At 42.9% G+C, this 17,820-nt stretch overlaps 1 protein-coding gene across 4 annotated transcripts in view; it reads right to left on the bottom strand.

Annotated features, from left to right (window-relative positions):
* Positions 1-17,820, bottom strand: part of PPP2R3A (protein phosphatase 2 regulatory subunit B''alpha) — a 53,878-nt gene that overhangs the window by 23,971 nt on the left and 12,087 nt on the right. For 3 of the 4 annotated variants that reach the window (XR_014184487.1, XR_014184488.1, XM_082057035.1), the window contains exons 2-4: positions 14,953-17,406; positions 1,888-2,148; positions 47-150 (exon numbers count right to left, since the gene is read on the bottom strand). Coding sequence is in view for 2 of the 4 variants with exons in the window: in XM_082057035.1 (XP_081913161.1) it covers positions 47-150; positions 1,888-2,148; positions 14,953-16,917 (2,330 nt within the window). In the remaining 2 variants the exon portion in view is untranslated. Of the gene's footprint in view, positions 1-46; positions 151-1,887; positions 2,149-9,137; positions 9,455-14,952; positions 17,407-17,820 lie in introns of those variants that run through there. The other variant, XM_082057036.1, reaches the window with a different exon arrangement.

Consider the following 17,820-nt stretch of genomic DNA (forward strand, 5'->3'; position numbering starts at 1 on the left):
TTTGAAAAGCCTCGTGGAAGAAACATCTTGCACTTGCTATACTCACTTTCTCCACATTGATACAACTGAGTGTACAGATACACATCCTGTCCTCTCTCCTCCTGATGCATTGAACATCGGTGCTTTCCAGTAGAGTGGGCAGCCACAGATCTGTAATGAAACACCGCAACAAAGAGGAATACAGAAGCAGTCACAAGAGCCTGCTTGTTTAGACACTAAATTCACTAATTCACTACCTTCACCATCAAGACTTATGTAAGCGAAATAAAGTGGTCATGGCACACAGGTTAGTCAAGAAGTGACTTACGGTATGCCAAGGTTCAGAACACACCAATAACTTCCTACTTTGTCATATGCCTTTTTAAATAGCTGAGAAATACTTCCTGTCAGGCCAGGAAAAGGATCAGAGACCATCAAACTCTTAAGTTTTATCTTTGAGCTGTTTAGTAAGATTCCCTGCAAAGCAAAGTGCAGAGAGACAGGCACCCCTGTGTACACAGAAGGAAGAATATTTTGAAGTAGTTGAGGCATCATTCCTGCTTTCCCCACAAAGCCTCTTCCACCTCTTCTGTTAAGCAAAACTATCCTGCAAGTCCATTCTTAACTTTTTGTCAGGGCCTGCATGTTTCTTCAGGAAGCCCAATCAGTGCAAGAACTGCTTTTGGATTTAGCCATCCCTGCCAGGCAACTGTACTTCTACAGGTGTTTAGCTACACTGAGGAATGACATTTACTTTCCGCTGTTTTATTTGTGTAGTGTGTTCTCTCAGGGTTATTTTAGAGCTCCAAAACTAGTGCCATTATAAGTAAACCCATTGAACAGAAACAAACCTCACAGTGGAGCATATCCACATAGAGACAGAGGCAGAGACCAGACAGAAAGGCTGAGGGGTCTCTTCTACACCACCCTCCTGCTTTTCCCAGTTGGATCATGACAGGCTACACACAGTCGCCTGTCTTGCCATAAAGTCAGTTTCAAACCGTTTTTTGGTCAAGCAAATGAGTTTTTCTGTTGATGTTTTCAGAAGTGGTTTACAAATAATGCCAGTCACTTCCTCCAAAAAACAAACAAAAAAAACAACCTGGTCTCTCCTTTCAGAAAAATCTTCCTTCTTGGAAAACAAGGCTCCTCTTGGCCAGAGCATCACTGCTCAGTCTACAGTGCCAAAGATGCACTTGGGGCAAAGTGAACATATGAGATGTGTCTGATAACTGCTAGTTCCAGAGCAGCATTCCTAAAAACCATGGCTGAAGGAGAGGAAAACAGAACCACCCATCTGCTTCATGCTCCCACACAAGTGCTGTGTTCTGCTCCCCGAAGCCAGGAGCTCATTAGCAGCCTGTAACAGCCCCAAGCCTGCTGACACCTGCGTTATGGATATTGGACACACACATACCCGTGGCTGAGGGTTGACTAAACATTTCCCTCTTTGTGTCCAAGGAGGCGTGGGCTGGAAGCTGCTTCCTCAAGCAGTGCTGCATCCACAGACCCTGCCCAGGTGAGGGACAACTAACCGCAAGAAAGGCAGTTAACACTACCTAAAGCCACAGACGCAACCTATGCTCCTGCTATCTTCTGAGCATAGCTAGAGAGGAACAGCAAAATAAAAATGCAATTTGTATTCGGGAAGAAATCTGAAAGAACCATTTCACAAATCAAAGCAAGAAAGAGCATACACATCAGACATGACAAACAGCAAACTGAGCTCATGTTTCTTCTTATAATCTAAATCTTTTTAGTTTTCTTAACCTAAACAAAAAACATTCAGCACAAGAGGATATTGGTTCTTTTTTCCCCCACTAAAAAAATAGAATAGCTGTGAGACACTTAACCAGTTTTAGTTTAAGTCTTCCTCGCCAAAAAAATAAAAACCTAGAGAATAGTTACCTTCGCAATTTTCCCCATTTCACAGATGTTTACTTTCTCATCTTCAAACTCCATAAAGGCGGCTTCAATCCTGGCAATGATTTCCTCGTGATTAGTGCAGGCACTTGGAAGTCCTTTAGGGAAGTAGAAACGTGGAATGTTTATCGACAAAGGGCTACTGCTGGTGGCTTTATTCACAGGCAGAGGAGTGCAAGGGCTAACCGTGGGGTTCAAAGCGACTGGGGGGGAAGTTCCAGGTTTCTTCTCTTGTTTACTTTGAACCTGAAAATATAATGAATAACAAATACTTTTTAATAGCATGGCACACCAAGCAGGAGAAAACTTTTTGTGTTCCCAGTGATTAGGAAAAATTTAGAAACCATCAACAATTAAATCATAGCACAGGGATAAAAACGCATGTCTTAAGTAGGCAATTAAAACATTTCTGCAGTATCAAACACTGCAAATTCAGGATAAGTCACATCTGCTTTTATGTCGTTGCTGTGCGTTTTATGCATGTAGCTGTGGATTTCACCATACTATTGAACACACTGCAATTGAGCAATACCACAGAACACAGACAACGCTATTATATTTCTTCTCATGCTGGTCACAGTGTTGTCATTCTGCCCCATAAACAGCAAAGCATCAAAACCTGCTCTTTAGAATTTCACCGCAGAACCAGAACACCTGCCCACTAAAACGTCTTCCCTCATGTACGAGCAAACTTATATTCATAACACCAACATTTGCCAACCCGCAGGAATACGATGTTTTTTGCCAGTGTCGCTTCACAGATAAATTAAGAAAAGACTTGCAAGGCTGTCTCCTCAATTTCAGGAAGCCTTTTACTCTGTGCCCAACTTGAGCAGTCCAACACCTGATTTTGGTAGAGGTACTACATACTGACAACTCAATTTTTCTGTTAGGAATTCGGAGGAGCCAGCAGAGTTTGTCATTAGGCACCTGCATGATGCAGCGTTAGTGCAAAATGCAAAAGGTTTGTTTATGGCTCCAACTGAAAGAATCCTTCTGCAGACAAAGCATCCAAAGGTTTTACTGAATCAGCACCTACATCGTTTGCTGAAAAACAAGGAGAAAACTGGGAACCGGAACTAGGCCTTTCACATGGCTGCTCAAAGGTGGTCTTGTCTCCCAAACCCACCACCTCTTTTTCATTACCTCTACCAACTTACTGCTCCTCTCCTGTCTGTAACAAACACACAGCTGATACAGTGATCCCAACTAGATCTCCAAATGGATCTCTGCAATCTTCCAGTTCTAGCTATACATCAATACTTTTCATAAAAGGTAGTGTTTGTGTTTAAGTACATAATAAGATCCTAAAATATGTAATTTTACAGACACAGGAGGGAATGTTTTCTAAACTTTGAAAAGTAGTTACAGTATAAGCGGCAGAATTCAGATGCTGGAATGCCAAGGGATGACAAGTTCCCTACTCCCCCACGAATACACACATTCTTGGGAAAAGGCAACAGGCTTGCCTATTGCACAATGGTTCAAATGCAAGAGTTATTATTAATATAACAACATATGTGATAAGAGGCTAATAGTCAAGTAAATACAGCTGCAACTTTCACTTTGTTTATTCTAACTATTTCAAAACAAAATGGTTTTAGGATAAAGTAGCCAAGTCTGAGTTCACTAAATACAGAAAAATGTATATGATGAACTGACTAAACTCTTTGCCTTATTGTTTTCCAGGAACTTGGATCTTTAATTTTAACATATGACGAGTATCCCAACTTACCATGGGTTTGCTTTCAGGAAGGTGAAGTGAGAATTGTAAAAGTTTCCTTAAGCCCTGTTTTTACCTGCAGTTTAGATACTTTATAAACCCTTTCACAGACATCTGTGAAATGATATGGAAGGATTTTACTCCTCTTCACTGACCTTTCTTAAGCAAGGAAGATCTCTTATTTTGCCCAAATGCTGTCCCATTTCAGTAGCACTTGCACACATCTGCCAGCCAAGCATCCTTCTGTGCTGTAACTGCTCTGTACAGAACATGTTAACCTAAAGCTTAGCTTGCTTTAAGTCCTCTCCTCTGTCTTGCAACAGAGGAAAGGCTGAAGATCACTTTCAGCCTGTGGGATTTCTGAGTGTACCAACAGCAGTATTCAGAGGCTGTATGGTCCTCAATATAGCTGTCAACCTTCGAAGAACAAGCTTGATTACAACCATCTGTTCTTCCTTCCTTCTTCCTTGACTTTTCCTACTCTCTCACGTACTGCCCATCTTTGTGTCTGATCCTGAGTGGTGCTGGAACTCCAAGTGGGCCAGGTCTGAGGCTCACAGCGTTCCTGGGGCTGCAGAGGGCTGTAGGGTAAGCATTAGCCCTGGTTATCCATCCTACAGTATGACAACGCTGGTAGGTGACCTGAAACAGCGGCAGGCGTTAAGCTGGGGGAAGTTGGCCCCTCGCTTCGGGAGCAGCCACTCACCGGCTTAACAGAAGACAACCTTTCTCCTGGCTTCCTTCTGCTCTTTACTCAGAGTAACAACAGCAAAACCTGGCCACGCTAAACACAGGGGGAGGGAGGACATGGCCCCAGAGCAGCTGCTGCTGCGTGTTAGAGGCAGATGAAGATACACCCCCTCCCATGGCTGCCTGCTTCAGCGGAGGCTGAGCAAAAGGGTGAACAGAGCTCCCTGAAACAGGCCTTCTCCACCTCATTGGCGAATAGTGGTTAATGGACCTTGGTGTGCAAGTCAAGCTGGTGATTTGGCTTGGAAGAGAACTCACATGCACACCATTTTTGTTTTTCCACTCTGCCTCCCAGCCTGTGTGCCCGGCTCCAGCCAGCACCCGGCTCTGCTCAGCAGCTCCCACTCGCTGGATCCCAGCAGAGGGAAAATCCCTGCTGCCCTCCCACAGCACCATATTCATACAAACAATGCGAAGCTGCAACAGACAATCAGGTGCCAACTCCAACCACTTGACTTCTATAATAGGACTTAACATCAGTTTGTCTTGAAGGCCCACTTGTCAGAAAACAGGCTGATTTGCTTGTTAATCTCTTCAATGCACACAAGCACTCCTAGCTGTCTGGACTGCGAGGAACTAGAAGTCACTCAAATTTAACAAAAAGGTCCACAAACCAGAAAGAATCAAATGAATGTATTGTTTTCTCAAAGGACACTGACTCTTCATGTTAAGAATATATCCCCTTCCCTTACAGTGTAAGAGAATGATAAAATTGGATTATTTCTTTTTTCTTGGAAGGCAAAGAGCCATCCCCAAAGCAGACCACCCCAACAGCACTGTGCCATTTTCCTCCTCTCCTGCACACCACATACATCCCAACACAGCATAAGACTCGAGCTGCTCATCCTGTAACATGACCCATCTGCTTTGCCCTGGCCTCCACCTTCTAAAAAGCAGAGCAACCAAAGTCATCAATGCTTGGTACCAGCTCACATGAGCTGCAAGTCAGGATCCCAAAATCTACCTTAATTTCCTGATCCACAACACAAGCCAGAAGGTTAGACATCCAGAGCAGAAACACAGGGAATACTGCTAAACTTGCAGGCAAGGAGCCAGTTCAGACATCGGTTTGCAGCTGACCTTGTCAGTATGGCAATCACTATCTCCGGCTCCATCCTAGGCAAACAAGGTAGAAGCTCATGGATGGCCCCTTCTCAGATAGTTCTACTTCACGAATAGAAATAAAACTTTTTAACTTTGTCTTCTTCCTTGTCATGTAAGAGGTGAGCTGTCTACATTAACAGAAAGAGAAAATAAGAAGCAACTGGTTCTTGAGGATCCCATTGCCTAGAATAATCTTGCAAGTCAATACTCCGGGATGGTTATAACTAGATGCCAACCACTATGGAGACAGCAGAGAGTTAATTACAAGTATTCGTGAAAAAAAATCAAGTGATGAGGGGAAATTATATGGGAATTCCTTTGAAAAAAACAGTTTCGTATTGCAAAACGTTAATCTTAAATGCTGTTTGCTTAGTGGAACACATTTCTCAACAGGACGTGCATTTTCAGAAATGACAACTAAGAAAGGAAACTACAAATACTATAACAAATCTTTTAGCTTTGTTACCAGTAGCTAACAGACTTTTATTTTTTTGGCTAAACAGGAAAGTGAGATTAAAGCCCATTTAATTATAATGCCCTGTAGCACAGTGTAATTTACCTTCGCTAAAATATCTGTCTATCTGCTCTATCACCTTTTGCCAGTCATACACTTTATTTATGGACAGACTAAAATAGTGACATCTGCATTATAAATAAACCAGACAGAACTACAGCCTCACTGTAGCTACACAAACAAAGCACAGAGACTGAATCTCAGCCATCCAGACCCATCCCCTCAGGGACTTGCTGGTCCTGGCAGAAAATTCCACAAAGTGAAGTAGCATCACATCAAGTGCTCAAATATTTTCTACTCCTTCCTCCTGGCCTCAGTCTCCAACAGGAGCCTAGATAATAAATTTAACAGTTTCTTGCGTTTTCTTTTTCCCAAACAGGATTCTGTAATCCTCTTTTCTAGGATACAATGACTCAGCCCAGTTTCTCACTCCATAGTGCTGACTTAATGTCTACTTCCATATTTTACAGTTCCTGTCTCACTGAAGCCTGATGGTAACTGGACACAAGCCATCCTCAAAGTTCATCACTTCTCCAGAGCCAATTTCTATCTTTCGCCCAAGACTTTCTCTCCCTTTTCTGCCCTAAAGCCATTTCCCACACCATTGCATCTTTCTGTTGCCTCTTTTTTACTGATCTCAAAGAAGATTAAGAACAGCAAAGGTTCATCCACACGTGGCTCCCAACAGCACAAAGAGGAAAGGCTATGAGAAAAAGCATTTCTGGAGAAAAAACATTTGTAAACTCATTAGCAGAAACGAAGTCCAATCACAGCAAAACACAAAGGAAAACAAGTTCTAACTAAGCAACACAATCACAAAAGGATTTGGATGGGAAGGGACACAGGACTAACTCCAAGGCTAGATCAAGTTCCTAATGGCCTTATCCAGTTGAGTTTTGGGAACACAGACCTCAGATGCCTCCACTGGCAAATATGCCTATAGATGTCACACATGCCCTTCCCATGCAAACCAGATAGTCCTGGGCAGGAGCACGTGGCAGGAGAGACTGAGGGGCTGGGCCTGTTTAGCCAAACAAAGGGACGGGCTAATCACAGCTACTGAGACAGTGGAGCCAAACTCTGTAGTGGTGCATGGTGTAAAAGGGGCAACAGCCATAAACTGCAGCGTGGGAGGGTCAGGCTGGACAGGAGGAAGATGAATTTAACTGAGGATAGTACAGCCTGCAAGAGGTCACCAGAAGGGCGTGGGAGGAATCCTTATCCTTGGGGAGTTTGCAAGACTGGCAGAAAGACAGCTCTGATGTGACCTGGTGTCAGAATGGTCTTCTTACAAGTGCGATGTTGGACCTCCCTTCCTATCAATGCTGCTATAGAAAGGTCTCTGATCCTTCCCCAAGAAGTCCTGCAAAAGGTGAGCAGGAGAATTGAAATTTACAGCTCTTAAGAGAGGAGTTTTACAAAAACTCCCTTGCCTTTCTGGACAACATCTGTGTGTTCCACAAACTACCTGTCTCTCATCTCTCTGCTCCCTGTCACTGCCTCATTACCTTTCCTCCTGCTAGCACTTTTTCTGTACTTACTCCAATTACCTCTCCTCTCAGATCATCTCACTCTAACACACCCAAGCCACAAGGTATAGCCCCACAAGGCACAAAAATGAACCTCTCGCTGCTGCCAAGGGGGAGAACTCCCATTGCTGTCCTCCACTCCCAAACGTACATTGTCACTGCGTACCAAATGCCAGCTCCAGCACTTGCCAGACTCCTCTGTGAACTGTTTTAAACCACTTGGAAAGGCAGAAAAAGGACTTTGCTTTGTTGCTGGAAGATATTCTACAGTGTTATGAGTTAAACCAGCTCACAGAAAGGCCCGTGGGTGAGACACAGTGAGGACGCAGCAAGAGAGAACAAGTACAGAAGAAAGAGAAATAAGCCCATCTCTTTTCAGCTGCAATCACCCACTGCATTAGTTCACTTGCCTCAGATCTGCAGCCCCAGAGCAGTTATTCTTGACACATTTAGTGGTGAAGGTTGCTGCTCCTACTTCAGACCAGGCAGAAGGTTCGTGTATCAAAGGCTTGCCAATTTTTCCAGTTGGTCTACTAGGAGATCTCATCTCTCCCTGCAAACCAGACCCTGATTATGTCCTTCGGTGATCAGATTAACTCTGGAGAGAGAACTTAGCTGTGCTGCATGGTTTTTGTTAGTCACTCATGGTCCCCGCCCAAGCCATTACAGCACATCATTACTTCATGCAATTCTCCTCTGGGGAGTGAAAAAACATGTTCCAGCGATTAACCTCATATATGTACTTTAACCCGTCACCAGAAATCACGAAAACAAGATGCGCTACAATATATTCTGGAGCGATTTGAATAGCTGTTTCTTGGGAAACAGCTGCACTGCTCATAATTTCAACTTTTTAACTTCCTCACTGGCTGACTGATTATTTAATTATAGACGAAGTTCAAGATGCGCTGATTTCAGCATATTGTGACCCCTGTAAATCTGGGGTGGCTACACACCCACTTGGTGTGCTAGTCTGAATTACTCCAATCTTCTGCCAATTGTGCCAGAAAGTGAGTACAGCAACTGGGATTTACCAAGAAGTATAGGTGTGGTACAATTCCAATTTCTTTGGCTACATCTCCATGATCTTAAGGGTCTTTTGTAACCTAAACAATTCAATGATTCTATGATCTCCTTCAAGCATAGCCCAGAGATATAAGGAAAGCACAAAGCAGCATCTTGCGAGGGTAAAATCACAAATACCAAAGCCAAGAAGACTGGTCTCTGCACAAGTTTGTACAGCAGAGAGTACAAACCATTAAATACAGCAGAATGTCGTGGTTGTTCCACATGCAGCAAGAAATATTCAGAGCAATCACATACACAAGTAGGGTTTTTCTTATAAAAAATCACAGAAAATATTTAATACTCTTACACTACCTCTCCCTATTAAATCCCTGCCCTTGCTGTTAATTTTTTCCCTTGTTTACAAAGACATTTTAACTCTGCAATTTAAGCCTGGAAGGTTTATTTTTAAACCTGCTGGTATCTAGCTGCAAATAACTTTCTGCAAATAGACACGCCTAGAGGGGACACAGTTTGATTCTCTGACCCAATAAAAAAAAAAAAAACACAAAGCAGCAGAAAAATAAAAAGAAACGCCAAGTGTCCAAACCTGGGCCTGCTGGAATGACTTCAGCCTCCGCTTGAATCGGGATGGAAGAACAAAATCACAGCCCTTCGCAAGGAAAGCTAGCTCCCCTCCTAAGTCTGGGTCCCTCCGCAGAGAACTCTCCTTGATCATCATCCTGGGGAGCTCCTAAGCAAATCTTGCCCTTTCCAACAGGGACACAGGGATTCTGCAGGAGACCACGGCAAGACCAGTACGTTGCTTGGCAAGACCAGTACGTTGCTTTCTCGGTTTTGATTTTTACAGGTGAAAAATGGCAAATAGCTTCAGCATACTACGTCTTCTCTTTCTTCACGTCTAGAGATTTTTATCTTACTCCTAAAGCCAAACCTCCCTTTTTTAAACAGATATTCAAAGTATCTTTCGGTACCACCAGGATCTTCTGCCTTCTTGTAATACTTTAATTGAGAAACATGATCTACAACAGAATCTATTTCCCTGCTGGCTACATGACAGACAATCTGTCCTTGGCTTGTAATAGGCTAGGGGTAATACGGGAAAGGAAGCACCCACCACCACTACCAAGAGCGCTAAAATTAGATGCACTGCAGAAGTGGCTAAATATACCATCTTCCCCAATAGTTCTTACTTTCTGTGTTTCAGCACTGAAACCTGAGGTACAGACTTGCAGCAGTCAGACTCTGCTGGGTTAAAACACACACTCTCAGCCACAGCCCATGCACATTTTTTGAGGTCCCCGCTTCTGAGTTGATGAAGCAGAATATCAGCATTAGTTCTCACTCCAGACCAAAGGCTGTAATTTTCAAATCCCACCAATTTTTCCTTCTTGCCTGGAAAAAGCAAGTCATCTAGTTTCTTTAACACCAAGCGAGCACATAAGGGTGATCTTGGATAAGAAGCTCAGGCATTCTTAAGCAGTTCTTAACTGTTTCATAGAGACATCAAAGCACATCATTCTCTTTATTCACTTTTCCCATAACTCTCACAAGGCAAAGCAATTAGCAGTGGACAACAGTCTACTCCTTCTCTGCAGGACCTTGAAAAAGTCGACTTCAAACTCTTACTCAGACTCTGTCTGGGCTTATTAAAAGTGTATTCTATCTCTCCTCTCATGACAACGGTGCTGAACAAAGGCCTAAATCCAGTTCTTACTCCCCAAGATGAACCAACACCTAGTCCCATGGCCTGCTTGACTACCTGATTTCAAAAGTCCTGGCTATTTCACTAGTTTACTTTGAAAGCTTAGTACAATAAACAACAATCAACTTCTAGCTAGAAAAGCTTGCTTTTATCAAGACATTGCATTAGAAAAGGTCTCACTGAGCCTCACCAACAGACAGCTTTTATTGGACCACAGGTGCCTCGGACATCTCTCTCTCCCTGTTTTCCTCTAGAATGCCCAAGGTTACTTCATATACAGCATCACTTAATATAACTAGGCTGCAGATAGTCACAGAAACAGCCTATAAAAGACATTCTTCTTATAAATTTGCTCTCATGCAGTTAAATAGGCTATTTACTAAAGGAGAGAGACACCCAGACAACATTCGCAAAAGGAATTTTTTTAATGTCTTCTCAAATCTGCACAAAAACACCCTTCTTTCCTGTTGCTTCTCAATCTTCAGGTCATGGTCCCACAACCTGGGCTGTGGAATCCAATTCTTTCTGGAAGATGTAAACAAGAATGTGGCACAGTTCGGGTCCCTTGAGGTCACTGCAGCTCTCTCTAGACTGGGCAACCTGGGAGCTGACAGAGCTCTGAAGTCCAGGTGTATATTCACAGCTGCAAGTCCAAAGAACCGCAAGATGATTACAATGTCATCAGCCCACTTTGCCACATGCCCTGCAAATGAATATGAAGCCTAACAGAATGGTAAAATGAGGACAGGAATGAGAAAAGGAGTGCCCCCCCCAAAAAAAAAGTCAAGCAGGAATGTTCTAATTGGAATTGCCACTAAGCAAAGGATACCCAGATAGATACTCCAAAAGTTTTGGAATAAATTTTATTTTTTGGAGTCTGACAATTTTTTCCTAAACAGTAAGGCAATTTTTTGGAGTCTGACAATTTTTTCCTAAACAGTAAGGCAATACCTGAAGAACCCACAAGGCCCCATTGTACCGGGAGTTCTGCACATATCATATAGCAGCACGTCAGAAGGTGATTTATTTTCAATCATCTGTGGCAAGTGTAGTCATTACATCTTCCACTGAACTTTCACTCCACTGACAGGCTGCCAAGGAAATGTAGTCCTGTGTACCTCCCATACCAGACCAGGTACACTGGGCTTTAAAAGTGTATATATGAAAGGGGCATATTGATCACTAGCTATTTCTTAGAAAAAAACAAAACAAAACAAAACACATTTTTCATTCATAAATCAACCAGCTACAAAAGATCCCAGAAGTCTGGGGTTTTTTGTGCTGATAACCTGGAAAAATAAAAGGAACCTGAATGTAAGGCTTGCTGTGTTTGAATTCTATTTTTTTTGCACTATAGTAGGTTTCTAGCACAGTATTTTCTATCCTCAAAACACACAAGGTGGGGAGATATAAATATACAGTACCATGAGAAACTAGCAACACAACCTTGTATCAACAGTTTCAAAATCAACTGGACAAAAATCCACAGCAGAAAAACTTGGTATCAACAGCCCATAGATCAACTGAACAAAGTGCAGTCAAATTAGAAATTCCTCTTTGGTGTAAGTGACCCAGTTCAAAGTGTGAAGGTGAGAGATGTCAAATGCTTAGATATCAGATTGCCTTTGTTAGCCATCAGAACATAGTAAGAATCTCAGCTGTGCCTAAAGCTGGATGCTCAGTCCTAAAAGATCTGGGTGATTGAAGTACCGCAGGACTTGGCAGTACCGCAAAGCCCAGCTGCAACAGTTCAGGGCACTCTCCATAGGCACCAGCTTCAGCTGCTTTCAAACCAAATTGAATTGCTGCACCACCAGTGTGACTTTTTCTTGCTTTTAGAATCAATGAGGCTAAAAAACTCAACAGGTGTGACTAGGCTTGGTTTCACCCACCTTTAGATGTCTACTTCAAGATAAAACAACTTCACACAAGCAGAAACTGTACCTGCCCTGATGACAAAAGGCTACATTTGGTATCAGTTCTCTTTAACCTTTAATTTCAGCTCATTTAATGTTTTTTTCCCCCACCCTCTTTGATGCAGAGATATTTTACGATTCACTTACTATTTTCATTTATTTCAATAACTATTACTAAACAAAAAAACCACACCCACTTTTACTATTTGGGTTTAGAAATAATACATAATTGATGTTTGAAAAGAGTGCAGATTGTGTGTATAGCTTAATTGAGAAATATTATCAACATCTGATCAAAACAATTTGTAATAGATGCAGATGAAAGCTGATTTTCCAGAAAGTTTGCCATGAATTAATCACATTTTCTAAGAACGCATCCAAAATATAATGGAAAAGCTGAAGTTGCTATGATGTTACAGAAGCCACTTTTCAAAGTTAACTGCCCCACACCAGCTCCTTCATAAGCATATCATTAAATTTGGAAAATGAAGCAGCACATGGAATTATGAAGTGGCATTTTGAAGGTGCAGAATTACAAAGTTACCAGGTCAACCAGCCTTAATTCCACTTGGAGCCATCTTCAAGCCACCTGTTTAAGCATGTAACACAGACGCTTGACCTGAGTGTGAGCAATTCCGTTTACTAATCTGGCAGAAAACAAATGTAACTAAAACATTTATCTTGTATACACACATCTTAGTATAAAGAAAGATTCAGAACTATGCAATAGGAAGTAGAGGCACAGGGGAGAGAGAAATGGGAAGCAGGACTGCTCTTTCTGGCTCACTATACCATGAGTAATCCTTTTGAGAAGGGATATCTAGCAGAGGAAGGACAAAAAAAAAAAAAAAGAGGCCTCTGTATCAAGCCATGGTCTCTACTCTCAAAATGTTTCAGAAACTTTATCCAACAGCTCTTAAAATAAGACACACGAGCGGGACTTGGAGCAGAGCCCTGCACTACTCAGAAAGAAAATGAGTACATTTCTTACAGACTTTTCTAGGGTACTGTCACTGGAGTGTTCTGTAAGCATTAACTCAATTAAGTACTTTCATCTGACTCCTTACTGCCCTATCTAGAGACAAAAATATAGATAAATATTTGGGGGGTTTGCTAGCCTCTAACAGACAACTGAGCTGTTTTCACGGAACTATTTATTTCAAAAGCAACATATTAAAAAAAAAACCAGCTTAAGACAGGCACGCAGAACAGGAAAATTTAAAACAAATAGTTGGGGGTTTAGAGATAAGCAACGGAAAACTGGATCTCAGAATGGGAAATGCTGGACAGTTTAAAAGTATGCAATGCTTCCTGGCCCGCCTGAAAGCAGCATGATGTGCTCATTATGTGCGCTGTAAAGTTGATGTACTTCTTGAGTATTCATTTCCTAGTTTCTAAATATTTTGGTTTTGCAAATGAAGAGGCAAGTAATTCTATTGTTCTCTGTGGAGAACCATAATTGGTTTTATGCTAAAGGGAAAGCCGGTTGCTGATCTCTTTCAACACAGATAGGCCAACTGAGCCAGCAAACAGTCCGGTCTAGAGTGGTTCTCCCTTTCCTTTTTCATTGCTTGGGACTTGAGGGATATTAAAACCATCACAGCCTTCATAAATGAAGACTGCACAGTATTTTCATTGGTATTAGATCTTTAGGGTTTTTGTGCTTGCACACAGCTATTTGATAACAGTTTTACAAGCCCTAAGAAAATATAATGAGAATAGCTATTATAAGAGGCGAGTTTAGAGCTTTCAGAGCTGCTTAACTCCACACTCTTCAAGGAAAAAGCCTCTTCCCCTTGCTGGAGATATAAGCCAAGGTTATGCTCATCATTTTCTGTAAGAAAAAATGCCCAGAGACCACCAGAAATACTTGGAGAGCTTAATCTAAAAAGATCTCACCACTGTCCTTTGAGGTCAGACACACCCCCATCTGCACCAAATACCCCTATTTTCAGGAACGTAGATGGTTTTGAAGACATGCACATCGTGCTCCAGCTGGAAGGAGCTGTGAAAGTTCGCTTATACTCAGAGCACTTTAAGTGCCTACATGGAAGGTGGATTTCAGAAACTGAAGCCCTCCTCTATCATATCTGCTCACTTAGAAGTTAGGCATCAACTTGTCTTGAAAAGCTGGCACTGGTTATCAAATCAAAAGTGCTGTGGGCTGGACAGCCAGCCTTGGCTTCCCTCTAAAGCAGGTTCCCATCAAGACCCTTTTTCCTGGAAAACCCTACTCCTCATTTGAGAGATACAAGCAATGCAGACTGCACAAGGACTCCATGCACTGGGGACAGGGAGAAGAAAACTACATCTTCCTCGATTGCAGTCTTTGTGTCCTGGGGGATCTCTCTCTCTTTACTAACATTTAAGGCCGTTGGAGTCTGCTCAGAGATGGGAAATGGAGAGGTGGAACGTTCAGTTCTGACTGCACTGGTGAGAGGCAGACCAACACCCGCTCCCAGGAATAACAGTCTGCTGAAAATTTGTTTCTACCCTCTATTATACAGGACCCATTTAAACCACAAGCAAACAGCCTACAGGAGCACCAGCAGGGAAGGAAAAAGCTCAAAGGTAAAGCCACACATCAGAGCATATTTTGTTTGCTTATGAGTTTTAGTTTCCTTTTTTTTTTTTGTTTGTATTGAAATAAATGCTACATTTCTGCCAGGTTGAGCATGTTATTCCACACTACAGCATCCAAAATACAAGTCATTTAGAGATGAAGTTCCCCCCACCCCCCCCATGCTTGTTTTATTATCCCATCAACAGTTTGGTTCTCTTACCTTAATCACTTCTGGGGCCTGCTGAATTGAAGCTGGAACAGAGTCCCTGGATGCAGCTCCAGCACAGCTTTTTTGCCCTGCAAGGAGGGACTGTGAAGGGGTTGTTAAAGTTTCCTGAAGAATCTGCATCACTTCCCTCTCCTTGGACAAGCTTCCCTTGCCTCTCTGGAATTCCACCAGTTCCTGGGCAAAGTCCTCAATGCTTTCCAGGATACGCAGTAGAAGGGCTTTGTCATCCTCTTCCATTTTATGTCCATTGGCTTCCATGATTTTTGACAATGGGGAAGTGGGGTCAGCGGGTTTATTTTTGGGTTCAAGAGCCACAGGTAGTTCCTGCTTACCCTGCCGGCCAAACACCGGCAAGCAGGCAGGTTCACTCTCCTTTAGTGAGGGTTCCCTCAAAGTACTCTCCATTTTCTGTGAGAAGCACTCCAAGTCCAGCAGCAGTTTGTCTATCTCTTCCTTGTCCACCTTACCACACATCTGTCCTCCTTTGGAGCCATCAGCTTGGGAACCACGCAAGGCAGAATCTGAAACTGGTTTTAAAGGAGTAATTTTCTCAGAAGTGTGGGAGAGCTCAATATCTCCCACTCTGGTACATTCTGCTTTAGCTTTGGCAGTTAGATCTGAACAACCAGCTAGCTGGTAGCTGCGCTCTAAACTCTCCCAGCTCCCTTTCTGCTCTGCCGTCTTTATTTTCCCTAATGTTCTTTCCCCATCAGACTCCTCCTCAATGTAGAGAGGCTCAGTGGAAGGCGTGCAGTCAGAAGGGCTCACAGCTGGTAGCTGAGGTAGAGCACAAGCATCTTTCACAGCTCTCACACTGTCCTCCTGGGGGACGCTGTGAAGGGAGTTTGAGGTAAAGCTCACAGTACTTGGTTGGATGGACTGAGGGGTGTTTGTCACCTCACCTTGATCACCTGGTGCTCCAAGAGGAGATGCACTTGAAGATGGCAGCTGAATAATATCTTCATACCTAGGTGGCTGCTCATCTCCAAATACGGGGGGAAAGGGAGTTTGCGGCAAGCCGTGAAAACAGTTCACTAAGTCTGCCAAGTCACCAGTTTCCTTGTGTCCTGGTGGCTTGAGCTCAAAGGGAAGCTTTTTCAGGTACGAAGAAAATCTTGTCATCAGATTCATATATATCATTTCTGAATTAGCCAGGGGATCGTTCCCATTCCCTCCACCAACTCTGCCCGCAGACTTCTTTTTGATGCAATGTTTTATGATGTCTGTGCACTTTTTCAGGTCCTCTGAGCACTTGAGCAAGATGTCTAAACACACCTTAATATCTCCCCCAGAAGAACCATCTAGCTTGTGTTTCTCCAAAATCTGGGTAATGAAGTTTTCTTCAGAGAAGGAATTAGGAGAGAAGGGAACCATGGAATTCATGCTGACTTCGGGAGCATCGTTGCTCTCCTGCCATTTCTCCACAGGTAAGGGGCTCTGCAAAAAGCCACAGGGAGGGCAGTTCTCATCATTGTTGAAGTGCCCATAAATCAAGTCAAAATCAAATGATCGTCGGCTGAATGATTCTGACCGAACTTTCCTTCCCTTTCTGTAGGCCACATGACTGGAAGAGTTTTTGAGCTTTTCAAAGGAGAATTCCTTTATTTTACCACTGGCAAGGTTTATCGCCTCACCAGTGATGTCTTTTAAACTGCTGGAGGCTTGCACCGAAGACCCCTTTTTGATTCTTGGATTATTTGGGAGGATTTGGTGATAGTCCTCATTTCCAGGCAAGGCAAGTCCATTTTCAGGAACAGAAATTTTCTGGTCCAGGTTGGCATCTTGGACGCTGAGCTCTGCACAGACACTGTGGTGGGCAACTATGCACGTAACCCCTTGCTTAAACACTTGGCAAGTCCCTGTGCAGTAATGCACGGCGTGCTGGAAGTGCTGGTCTATCACCACGCTGCTGTAGCAGTTCACAGAAGTGACCATCAGCCTGTAGGTTGCTGCCATAGCACGGACCACTCTTGGAAGTGAGGCTTCAAAATTCACTATGAACTTAACAGGAAAACGTTCACCCGCCCCCACGCTTTTCACAGCCACACCAGATTTAATAAAAACATTTGAACTACATGAGAAACTACTGCCTTGGAAAGGCCTAGTGAAGTCTGGAGTGGTATGAGCAGTACAGTTACAACAATTAGTGCAACTTGCCTACAGTTTAACTTAAGGCAACATGATTCCTGTATTCCATGAAGAACCCTTTGCTGATCAGATATGCAGCACTCTAGCTGCTCTGTTTCTAGTGGTCCAGGTACCTTCTCCAGCAGGAGTCATAAAATTTGCCAGTTCCTAGGCAAAAGTGACAAGACTATTTTTGTTCGATCCTCCTTCTCTCTTTTTGGGTCCGTCGGTAAAAGGTAGATAATCAAGTAGCATGTACAGATGAAAAATCCACAGTATGCTTGTGAGATTCCCCTCTCACACTGGTAAGGTAGGTCCCTGCAACAGAAAAAAGGGCACAAGTTGTTATAATTTCCATGTAATATGCAGCCTTGTCTACCACCAAACATATGGCACCAGACTGTAACAACCAACACACAGGCTTCTGCAGAATAAGAGTAGGCTGATATTTTTCCTTCCCTCAGATCTACCATATAAGAACACTGCTGAGCAGCTAGCCTATATTTATACACAGGCTGTGTGCTGCCATTTGAACAGCTCTATTTTAACCACTCATTAATTCTTTTTTAGACTTGCTTTTTTTTTTTTTTCCCCTCCCCAGACTGAACAAAACATCACCTTTAATTCTAATGGAGCAAACCATTGGGATCGTGTTGTGAATTTCTGGCTTTCATTTTCCAAGACTCTAAAGATAAAGCAAAGAGCAGTAGAGAAAAGCACTTTCAGGATTTC

The sequence above is a fragment of the Streptopelia decaocto genome, assembly GCF_964273445.1.
Source record: "Streptopelia decaocto genome assembly, chromosome: 6".
Taxonomy (NCBI): Eukaryota; Metazoa; Chordata; class Aves; order Columbiformes; family Columbidae; genus Streptopelia; species Streptopelia decaocto.